Genomic DNA, 12,530 nt, shown 5'->3' with positions numbered 1-12,530 from the left:
AACAAGTCACCATATTGGAAAGAGCGAAAGAAAAACAGAATCATGGCTTTGTTTGCTTTTCTAGCCTAACAGTTTGACGCGGTTGTTAAATGGAGCTGTTGCGTGGCGAATAAAGAGAAAAAAGATAATGTATCTCTATAAAACGTACTTCTTCAATAGCGTAGTTTCGAACTGCTTGTGCGAGAAAGTCTGATAACTAGTTTTTAGCATCAAGTCGAGACTGAGGGGAATAGGAGTCGTCTCAACATGGCAGCAAATGGTGCCTTCACAAATATGAAAGTTCCAGAGCCACAGAAATTTTTAAAGGAAAGGGATATTCATATTTCTGCAAACGGTAAAAGTAGGCAAGGGGCAGAACTGCTTGAGCTTTGCAAGAACGCGGCTGAAATAGTAGGCCCAAAACTTGAAAAGGAAACAGTGCAACGCGACGAGTTGATAAATTCCAAGATAACATTGGCAGGAGGAAAATTACTTCCCCATCCACTTTCGCTTAAGTTTTGGACTCATGACTTCACCGGTATTCCAGACCTCAGGTTTCCCGATATTAACCATTGTCTGGTTGGAAAAGATGGCTACGATGAAGACTTTGTACGGTCGTATAAAAGTCTTGAGGGTTCTCGCTTATTTACTGACGGACATGCGGATGACCTGAAGTACCGCGGCATAATTGATGATGGCATTATACTGGCCAAAGTTGGAAATGCCGTGCAGAATTTCATCAATTCATCATTTTTCAGTACATCATCCATGAAAAGTTTCCGTTTCAATACTGGCTTGTTATTAAATTCGTTTCGAATTGCTTCGTTAGCAGCACTTTTTTCATATCATCCACTTGTTGAAGGTCAATGTCTGTTTGACAAGAAACAGTCACTTTGAACTTTGTTTTCCTCAAGGAAGTAGTCGTGGTCTTTCAGAGAAATATCAGTAGAAACCCGGAAAATTTTGGTGGCAAGTTCGTCTATGCTGTCATCGCTAGCGTTTTGTTTTCTCCCCTCATTCGACCTTTTTCGCATTGATTTGGACTTCTTCGGACTGTATGCTGATTAAATATTGTTGGAACCATGCCACGTGCTAGCCTTTTAATTACAGAAAGTGTCTTCAGGATTTGTTTAGTCTCGTAGTGTTTGGATCATACATCCAAGTTCTTGATGGACGTGAACTCCTTATTAGCGCGACGACCGAAGGCACTCCATTTCTTTCTTAGTTTCTTTTCGCCTGGAAACTAGAAAAAGTTGAGGTCCGGCCTTGTTTAGAGTTATTTTTGCGCACAGGGATGGAACAAAACTTCATATTCGACTTACAGTTACTCCGATCTTGCTTTAATTTCAAAATAAGCGCATATTCTCCTCTGCCTCAGCTTGGTGCTGATAATTAGTTACCAGACTATCTTGCACAGACAATTCGAAACTGGCCTATTACAACGCAATTTTTTACAGATAATCACGCTTTAAAAATTTTCAAATGCAAATACCACTCCAACTGAGTAGAACGTCTCTTTCTGAACTTGACAATAATTTGCATATTAATTCAAACGTACCTTTCTACCAAAAGGGTCTCAATTGGGTTACCCGTTAGCCGTAAAACGGCCAAAAAATTTAGCCGTCAGGCGTAAAAACTGGCAAATTCTTACCGTTAGTCGAAAAAAAGTTTACTGTAAAAAATATGTCTGGTGGAAACAATGAAGAAGTGTTAACTGTTAGCCATAAATTTGCCAAAATTTTAACCGTCAGCGGTAAAGCATCACCCCATTAAGACCCTATACCAACAGGGTAAAAGTAACTTCCGATAAAATAAATAAATATTTCACTTACTTATAAGACAGGAAGTTAATCAGAAATCATTCTGCCCAGATGTGACTTTATGTTTTTCGAAACAATGTTTTCATATTTTGCCATCGGAGAAGCTAGCTAGACCTCTACTGAACAAGGAGATAGTTACTTCTTAGCTTGTATGTTGCGTAAGTTGCGTAACGGGCTTCTCGGTTTTTAAATAACTAGTCGCCTGATCTATTTTGGCAAGTTGCGCTAAAATAATTAAATATTCACAAAAAAAATGACAAACGGCTTGAAAAATGCAAATTAGTCACTCCATTACTCAGCGCACGCTGGTCATTTGTCTTCCGCAACCGCAATGCTTCCTTTCTTAGCCATCGGGGAAGCAAAACCTCCGACCAAATAAGCCATCCTGCCAACATAACAAGGAACGATCCATACTAGTATTTCCTGGTGATTTTTATCAAAAGTCAAGTAACAAATGTATTTGCAAGATAGTGTCATTTAATAAAATGAATTTTCCTCCACCATAGATTCCACTTTTTATTTACGTGCATGTAAAAGTCTTTCATACACTCAAAATAACAAAATTATTTTAAAAAGCTCATTGTAAGATTCAGCTTCCTGATTAGAACTATCAAAAGCAGGGTTTACACGTACACAAAATGAATGAACTAAACGAGTGCTGGGCGACTTCTTGTCTGATGCTATTCGCATCCTTCATCTCCCTCGCAAATCATGCACATAAAGTCTTCCTTTTTTTTCCTTTTTTTTTTTCAGACTTTATTTTTGTTTCTGCTTAAGTAGCCAGTGTTCATAGCAGCGAAGATCGCTCTCGTCTCATGCAGTTTAATTATCTAAGCATCTGCCCAAAGGCTTGGCTAAACTTGGAAACATCATTGCGGAGATAAAGTGTTCCCTAATTAGTAATGCAAGAAGCATACGTTGCGGAAATAAATTTTGCTGCTAAGAAACAAGACACGGCTTTTGCCTCAGGTCACAAATTCTCTTTTCTTCCAGTCCCGAAATAGGAAAGGAAATGGATGGACGAGGATATAAAAGGACTATTGCCTTGTTTGAGGGCAGAGCTAATATGTGGAAAGGAGCCCATGAATAGGGATAACAAAGAATAGGCTTAAAGTCCAATCCCAGCACAGATGCCAAAGAACCATGAGGGAAGATTAAAGATGCAAAATGTCAGTTTATTATTCCGCGCTTTGGTTGCCCTTTGTTTTCTTAAATAGTGCTTCCTTCCTTGCCATCAAGGAAGCAAATTTAAAATTCCCGACACCTAAGCCATCCTAAAACATAAAAAGAAACAATCCATGGCAACTTTGAGTGTTTTTATGGCTTGAAGCTTAATGCAGTGCTAATTATTGGATTCAAATTTCATTTACTTAGAGGTCTATGGCACACTTGAACAAAATTACTGATCTTAAGGAAGCTTATTGTACAATTCAGCTCGCTAATTTGAACTATCAAAAGCAGGGTTTACGCGGACACAACCTGAACTAAACGAGAACTGAGTGACTTCTTGTCTTATGCCATTCGCATCGTTCATCTCCTGCCTGAAGAACAGAATATACATTTTGGGCAAAAATAGACAACAAAGGAAACCGTACGCGCTCAACAGAGTTGTTACACAGTCCACAACCGTAACATACCATCCATCCAAGGACAATTCTACCGGGTGATAACAAAGCAACGAGAACAAAAATATGTACAGGGAAAAGGCGATTCGCTTGGCCTCGCTGAAATTTTCAGGAATCTTTCTAACCTTAAAAGCACAGACAGAGGACACCAGCATTTGGAAGAAGATATAAAAGCATGTTGCCAGGAATAGAGACTTTCCAACTGAGCTGGAGTATGCCTTGCATTCGTTAAAGGTGTAACGTTTCGGATAGATATGTTGAAAGTTGAAGGGTGGATCCAAAAGCAACCATGGCATCAGCACTGACAACAGTGGAGCTAGAAATGCTATAACAATCCCAACCTGTGCTTTGTTTGGAAGAGAAGTGAGTTCCAAACTGGTCATAATGGGAACCCGAAAAGCACAGGAAATAAGCAACACCTTTACCAATAATGTGGAGAGACAGATGTTATAGGTCAAATAACGTAACGGGTATATGATCATGCAAATTGTATTTGTGGTTTTAAAGACATCAATAAATACCAGAGAGAATAATGCAAGAATTGTAAGTAAAAGGGAAAGGCTAAGCTCCCTATTAGATGCCTTGACGATGGGACTATTCCAGAATTTGCAGAGGGCAGCCAGACAAAACAATGTGACAACAACTCCGAGGGTGCCAAACGTTAGAATCACAATTCCGGTTATATTCGTATAGCTTATGTTGGCAGAGGGTAAGGCGACACACTCTGTATTCGCTGGGTTAGATATTGTTCCGTTGGGACATTCTCTGCAGCTTTCAGAACCAGCAGATGAGCTGATGGTTTCACCAAGGCACGGAAGGCACTGCCAACAACAAGGTGAGGTAGAAGATTTCCTTGTTCCAGGAGGACACTGTTCCGAACATTCCGATTTCGGAGGGCGACCAGATTTAGTCGTCCAATTCAGGGCTTCATGAAAAATCAAGCGAGTTTCGTTTTTCTGTGAATTTTTCCATTCTCCTATCAGCACCATTTTTACACTCTCCACATCTCCATTGGGTACATTTTTAAAGCTGAAAATGTCATAATACGCTGAGCTCCTGTCGCCAAATCGATCGAACTTGATTTTTCCAGTTAGTCCGTCAAAACTGACGCGGCCAAGAAGTTTGTGCACGTCAAAACTATTGGTTATCTGCAGTTTCGCCCGATCTTTGGTCTCGTCATAGCTAAAATTTCGATTGAAAATATCTAGTGCGTGTGCCACGGCATATACGGCGTCAATGATGTACGGAACATAGGAGCTGTAGATTTCTTTAATCAACTCGTTAGAGCACTGCTCAATTTGGCGATGAACACACTTCATGTTCTTCAAGAACTTCCATTTTTCGCTTGTACTGTAGTTCCATTCAGAAAAACTTCTATCGTCTCTCTCCTTGACCAATATTTCTTTTAAATATTCCTTGAAGCCAGAGTCGCTGAATTTATGGAATTGAAATCCTAAAGAGCTCTCGAGAATACCTTTTACTGGCAGTGTAGAAGTTAAATGAATCTCGCTCAAAATCCACACACGTCCAGTTAGGTTTTGCCTCTGAACCTCTGCCAAAAACTTCGTTTGGTAATTCTCGTATAACCATAAGATCACAACTTTGACATTGTCCATCTGTTTAAGCTTTTTAACTATGTTCCGAACACTCAGATGCAGACTTTCGAGGCGTATAAACTCCGTAAAAGCAATACAGAACGAGCTCTTCCTTGACGAACTTTCGCTAACCACTGCCCATGCTCCGCTTCTTCCATACGAATCATCTTGTCCAACTACAGCAACATAGCCCCAGTTGAAGTGCGTAATTAAGTCAACCATCGCTTTTGCAAGAAACTTGTCCGAAGGCACCGTTCGATATAAATGTTTATAGGTAAAAGAGCTAAGCTCCGTACTGGTTGCTGTTCCAGTTACGCTCGAAACATTGAGCATCCGAAGAAATCCACCAATGAATAGCGCTGTTCTTGATTCGTTTGGGCCTATTAAAGAAATGATGGCTTTCTTTCTTGGGGCATTTTGGCTTAAATTGACGCAAGAATCAACGGTCAGTAGTTGATAAATGAGTCCCGCAGCTTTTGAGAGGTTTCCACCGTAATCCCTTATGTCATATCCTAGGGAAATGTTCGAAAGAAGACTTGTGTCATTGTTTATTCGTTCGATTGCGAAGATCATGGCTTGCATGCGACCAAGTCCTCTCAAATATATCTCTTCAAATCGCGACCCTGGCCGGTATGGCACCTGGTGCACGCTAAAAAGTCCGCCCAACATGATATCGCCTTCTCTGTATTGAGCCTGAACGGCAGCATAGAAGCACAGGAACAGAAACAAATGGTAGTGCAACGAACTCATAGCAATACTCTTCTTTTCTCCGTTTACTTGTTGGTGAACCAAACACGGAAACGTTAGTTATTTGTTCGTAGGTGTATTTTGCAGATATGATAGTGATAAGTTTGACAGTTTGACGCAATTGTTAAATGCAGCTGTTGCGTGGCGAATAAAAAGAAAAAACAATAATATATCTATATTAAACGTTCTTCTTCAATAAAACGCAAATTTTTACAGATTAACACGCATTAAAAACTTTCAAATGCAATTACCACTTCAACTAAGTAGTACTTGTTTTTCTGACCTTGACAATAATTTGCATATAATTTAAAACGTGTCTTCTTATCAATAGTCTACAAATAACTTCTAATAGAATTGACATTTCACTAAATTATAAGATAAGAAGTTAATAAGAGTATTGTTCTTCCCAGATGTGAACTTATGTTTTTGGAAACAATGTTTTTGGAAACAATGTCTTTCTTAATTTGCCATCGGAAAAGCTATCTAAACCTTCCGCTGATCAAACCATCCCGGAAACATAAAAAAAAAACCAATCCATAGCACGTTAGACGAATGAATTTTCCTCAATAATAGATTAAATTTTGTTTAAACACGTAGAAATTAGCAATATTAACCGACGTTTCGGAGTTTTCATGATGCCATTGCCAAGGTAAATGTTAGGATAATGAATTCTGTGGGTATTATTAACCACAATGAAGTTACATGATAAAGAATGTGAGATTACATTGCAGAAATATTTTAACACGGATCGAGGCGGATTGTACGTTCAGAGTTAGTTTTAGTTCTCTGATGAATAATATCTCGTGCAAGAAGCAATCGAATTTATTTTCCCATTTTTATAGAACATCGAAGCTCCTCAGTAGGTCTTCATGGATCTTGTCATGTTTGTCTTTGTAGTGTTTATATAAAGAAGATGACCGTTGTTTATGTTCGTCCACACGTACGTGTAAGTGTCCGCGCGTATAGCCCACACGAAGCACTCCACTACAAAGGACTGCGATGATGCTGGGAACGAAAAATACAAAAAAAAAATTTCTTGTTATCATAATATCTCGGAATCAATGCAATAAACATCATACCAGAGACTTTCAGATCTTGACGCAGGCAATCGTTTTTCCGGCAGAATCGACTAGACCAATCTACTCAGGGTTATTCTACTGTTATTGCGATATATGGCACTGTGGTCCAAATTGCACTGTGCCTTATATTGTACCATGTTTGCATTGTGCTACCTTTCAAAGGCACAATGTGATGCACAAGCGCTTAAAATTACGAGGACCTTATTTTCTTTGCAAAGTGCCATCTATTTTATCAGTATGGTTGTATTTTAAAGGCTTTTTTTAATTACGTTGGGGGATAGTTAGAGAAAGAGAGATTTGTAGCCAACACCTAGGAAAAAAATCTTTTACCACGAGATCACACAACTGAAGGATAACTGAATTCGCCTTATCATATCCATTTCCCTTTTATTAAGATCGTACGTGACGACTCAATCCGTTTGATCAGATCTCTCTATTTTTCAGAGTTTTACGGAAATTAAATTTCACTCGAACAAAGGCTTGTCGTCGTGACACTTTTTACGACTCTAATTTAAGACAACTTTAGAGAACAATTTACAAAAAACTACGGAATTGAGCAATAACAAATACCACAGCCATGTAGATTAACTCTATCTTATCCATCGAGGCGGATAAGATAGTCAACAGGAAGACTTGAATGACACCTTATCGGTTCACCTAAGTCAAATACGCGAAAACCGATCAAATGCAAGGTAAATTTTTTAAAAAGTGAGGCGTTCTTAACTGATCTAACTACCATAGCTGGGAAGTAGGTGCCATAGAAAAGGTAACTATGGAAGAAACTTTGCCGCCCGATCTTTACGAAAACTTTATAACTCCGTGAACTTACTTAATTTTCGGCAATCTCCAAGTTTGGCCGCTATTTTGAGGGACTTTTCAACATGAAGCGTAGCAGATAACCATCAGAAATACATACGAAAGCAATTCAAATGAACCTTTATTTCCAATTCAAGCGGCAAAATTTGAAATTGTTCGTTAAACTTACCATTCCTACATCCCCATGCGACCACTTCTTCCAAACACTACAACTAGTGTTCGAATTCCTCTTGTCGATTCCACCGTAAGAAATAATCTGTGCCACCCAAGCTTCGACTCCAATGTTAAGTACGAATCAAATAACATAACTGCTTCATCTTCGAGGCAATATCACACTGGTATTTTGATTTTCAGATCGATAAGAACGGTGATCAGGAAGCGATCGCCATGTTTACCTCATAAACGTAACCGCTGACCAGCCGCTGAGTGAAAACAGTCTAGCGCGGGGTACGGTGAGTGGCAGGCTTATCGTCATAGGATATTCGAATATATGCTTAAAAAGCTTTAGGACTCCCAGTCTAAACAGTGAAGGCAGGCTTCGTGGTACAGACAACTTTTATTATTTTTTTTCATAATATTATCCTGTAAATTAGAACTGGTATTAATTAATAGAGTTATCAATATATTTTTAACCGGGGTACCCATATGACCTTTTTGCTTGTCATCAGGGGTATAAAATAAGATATCTTTTCTACAAGAACCTTTTATGTATGCCCCATTGCACGGAATGAACACTATACTAAAAGTGTTTAATTTGTTCTAGGTTATTTTTGCTGTTCCCAAGAATATATGCGAAATGATAGAGATTTGATTCATTCAGCTGACACGTTCTTTTAAGTTAAGGCCCGTGTAGGTTTTTTCTATCTAAAGTCGTGCGCGCGCAACACACCGGAATTGAAAACTCGCCGTAAGATCGCACGAACCTTAGAATGAGTGTAGGCAACTTTGACTTCTGGCGAGATGAAGTGGATGGTTCAAAGGACCCCCTAAGATTTTTTCAGGACTATAACTGAGATTTGTTTATAACCATGATAATCGTCATTATTAGCGGACTGTGCTTTTTACCCATTGTTGTCATCACTATCGTAATCACACCGGAAGAAGTATAAATCCGGCACGTTGCCTTACCCAACTACACAGAAATTTACTCTCTCTTTGCTCCCCTTGGATCCTGGAAACTGTAACAATTAAGATGATCAACAAGAAAGCCTTAATAATTACGAAAATTTTTGATTAACAGAATACAAGAAAAAATCGGTGGGGAGAGTAATTCGCATATCTTATAATCTGAACAATAGTTTTCAATAAAACAAATATCACTGAATTCAATTTACCTTAGTTGTCTCTTGTTTAAAAGTGGCGTTTCTGGGGACCGTAGATTCTTCTCTAATCCTTCTTGTCTCAGCCAAGACTCACATTAACTTTTTTCTTGTGCTTCTTACGGCATGGGACACAGAGAACTGAGGTAAGCCATTCCAAATTTCTCAGTGAAAGTGAAGCCCAGTAGCATCCATCAAGAATTGAAAACCGACATGCACTGTTTACTTGTATTATTCTTAATCAAATAAGGGGTGTTTTGGTCTGCAAATTTAATCATACTGGTTAATGAGAATCATATAAACAGAGGAAAACTGACCGTAAATAATTGTGAACCGTACGCATGAATAAGTGTATTGCGTTGTCAGGTGATTTGATCTTCTACAAAAACATTATTGATTATCAACCAAGCAACCTTGTAAATATTTCCATCTGCAATTAAAAGCACTTACACTTATGTTTTTTCAATGTGATGCGTACCGTTAATCTAATATAGAGTTTCTTCTCTTTTCAAGCAGAAATGTCACGAGATAAAAATAGATAACAGAAAATGTTATTGAAAACTACCTGATTCAACTGGAATAATAACTCCAAACAGCTTTTGAATGCCCTGAGACATATGCAACGTAATTACATCTTTGCCTTGGATACGCTTCCTGACACCATCATAATAGGATACTGACATGTTACCTTTGCACTTCTCCAGAACTTCCCTAAAGTGTGGCGATGCCTATAGCAAATTCAAATGTTTTGTTTATCCTCCTGAGCGAGGTGAAATAGGCCAGTCCTTGCCAAGATTAGCTCATTTTCACTTAAGACCTCTTTAGACAGGTGGCAGCTTATCAAGTGATGTTTTACTTCATCATTACATTCAAACAGTCGTACCAAACCACTTAAGCCATGCGATGAACCAAAGTTTTTTTCCATCTTTGCTATTTAAAAAGCAGTCCTGAGACATAATGAACGTCTCGCTCGCGAACGACGTCTTCCTGTACTTGTAATTGTTTCTAACGCGATACAAGTTCGGGAGATCTAAAGGAACTCACTAAACTTTGTATACTCGATACGGTTTCATTTTCCACGCCAAAGGAGAAGCCTACTGTAATTCGTGAGTTGTCAGTGGTTACGCTGGTGAGGTAAAGAATGGGTTTGTGACTTTTTCACTCAATTGAAAAGACTCGCGTCACTCTTATGAAATGGTTGAACGGAATATAGACTCCGAGCAGTCTCTTATTTTTCTTAAAGATAGTGGGGTCACGCGTATCCTGTGAGCATAGAGAAGCCGCTCCACGCGAGACTCGTGTCTCGCTTCTTTGCCACTCCACGCTCTCAGAGTTGGGCAAAGACAAGACACGTTACTTCTGATGCAATACAAGAGGTTCAGTGGATATCTCGATTATCTAAACACATTTATTTACGTGGTAAAGATTTGTTCATAAATCTATGAATTGATGCCAGTCCTATTTGGAACGAAATGTACTTGAAAAAAGTTGTCTGCAACACGAAGCATGGCTTCGCATTAAGACTGAGAGCCCTAATGCTTATACTGATAATTTAATGCATATGTTCGAGTGTTCCCAAAAATCTTCTGATGATCTGCCCACACCCACCCCACACGGCTCCCTAAGTGGTCCGGCTGCTGGTGCACGCCGAAAAGTCCTCGCAACACGATATCGCCATCTCTGTATGGAGCCTGAACAGCAACATAGAAGCACAAGAAAATAAACAACTGGTAGTGCAACGAACTCATAGGAATACTCGTGTTTTCCCCGCTTACTTGTTGGTGAATCCAACGGATAGACATTAATTATATTTACGTAGGTGTATTTTGCTGATATGGTGGTGATCAGTAACTTTTTATGTTAGTTTTAATTCAAAATCAAATTTTACGCTATAAACAGCAGCCAATTGTTATCACTTGTGAGCTTCTAGCTCGCTGGACTAATTCATAAACTTTATGGTGACCATATGTTAGGAGTGTTTGAATTTAAAACGATCTCGGACTTTGTAATGCAAGCTTTATGGCAAACAAATTAAAACCATCGCTCTTAATTTTTCATTTTCTGTTGTTTTTTTTTCTCTATCTCTCTCTCAATTTCTTTAACAAGTCATCATATTGGAAAGAGCGAAAGAAAAACAGAATCATGGCTTTATTTGCTTTTCTAGCCTTACAGTTTGACGCAGTTGTTAAATGGAGCTGTTGCGTGGTGAATAAAGAGTAAAAAGATGATGTATCTCTATAGAACGTACTTCTTCAATGGCGTAGTTTCGAACTGTTTGTGCGAGAAAGTCTGCTAACTAGCTTTTAGCATCAAGTCGAGACTGAGGGGAATAGGAGTCGTCTCAACATGGCAGTAAATGGTGCCTCCACAAATATGAAACTTCCAGAGCTACGGAAATTTTTAAAGGAAAGGGATATTCTTATTTCCGTAAACGGTAAAAGTAGGAAAGGGGCAGAACTGCTTGAGCTTTGCAAGAACGCGGCTGAAATAGTAGACCCAAAACTTGAAAAGGAAACAGTGCAACGCGACGAGTTGATAAATTCCAAGATAACGTTGGCAGGAGGAAAATTACTTCCCCATCCACTTTCGCTTAAGTTTTGGACTCATGACTTCACCGGTATTCCAGACCTCAGGTTTCCCGATATTAACCATTGTCTGGTTGGAAAAGATGGCTACGATGAAGACTTTGTACGGTCGTATAAAAGTCTTGAGGGTTCTCGCTTATTTACTGACGGACATGCGGATGACCTGAAGTACCGCGGCATAATTGATGATGGCATTATACTGGCCAAAGTTGGAAATGCCGTGCAGAATTTCATCAATTCATCATTTTTCAGTACATCATCCATGAAAAGTTTCCGTTTCAATACTGGCTTGTTATTAAATTCGTTTCGAATTGCTTCGTTAGCAGCACTTTTTTCATATCATCCACTTGTTGAAGGTCAATGTCTGTTTGACAAGAAACAGTCACTTTGAACTTTGTTTTCCTTAAGGAAGTAGTCGTGGTCTTTCAGAGAAATATCAGTAGAAACGCGGAAAATTTTGGTGGCAAGTTCGTCTATGCTGTCATCGCTAGCGTCTTGTTTTCTCCCCTCATTCGACCTTTTTCGCGTTGATTTGGACTTCTTCGGACTGTTTGCTGATTAAATATTGTTGGAACCGTGCCACGTGCTAGCCTTTTAATTCCAGAAAGTGTCTTCAGGATTTGTTTAGTCTCGCAGTGTTTGGATCATACATCCAAGTTCTTGATGGACTTGAACTCCTTATCAGCGCGACAACCGAAGGCACTCCATTTCTTTCTTAGTCTCTCTTCGCCTGGAAACTAGAAAAAGTTGAGGTCCGGCCTTGTTTAGAGTTATTTACGACACAAAACTTCATATTCGACTTACAGTTACTCCGATCTTGCTTTAATTTCAAGATAAGCGCATATTCCCCTCGGCCTCGGCTTGGTGCTGATAATTAGTTACCAGACTATTTTGCACAGACAATTCGAAACTAGCCTATTACAACGCAATTTTTTACAGATAATCACGCTTTAAAAATTTTCAAA

General features: G+C 39.1%; 1 protein-coding gene across 1 annotated transcript; it reads right to left on the bottom strand.

Annotated features, from left to right (window-relative positions):
- Nucleotides 1-3,237: 3,237 nt before the first annotated feature.
- Nucleotides 3,238-5,769, bottom strand: LOC136280662 (extracellular calcium-sensing receptor-like). The gene has a single exon (XM_066166298.1). The coding sequence runs from the start codon at nucleotides 5,767-5,769 to the stop codon at nucleotides 3,238-3,240; it is 2,532 nt and encodes an 843-aa protein (XP_066022395.1).
- Nucleotides 5,770-12,530: the final 6,761 nt, after the last annotated feature.

This window comes from Pocillopora verrucosa, chromosome 5, assembly GCF_036669915.1.
Source record: "Pocillopora verrucosa isolate sample1 chromosome 5, ASM3666991v2, whole genome shotgun sequence".
In the NCBI taxonomy this organism is placed as follows: Eukaryota; Metazoa; Cnidaria; class Anthozoa; order Scleractinia; family Pocilloporidae; genus Pocillopora; species Pocillopora verrucosa.
The sequence above is the reverse complement of the archived record's forward strand: the minus strand, read 5'-3'. Positions and strand labels throughout refer to the sequence as shown.

What these genes read in the sequence shown, in the direction of transcription:
- LOC136280662 (XM_066166298.1), bottom strand. Translation starts at nt 5,769, where the DNA reads ATGAGTTCGTTGCACTACCATTTGTTTCTGTTCCTGTGCTTCTATGCT.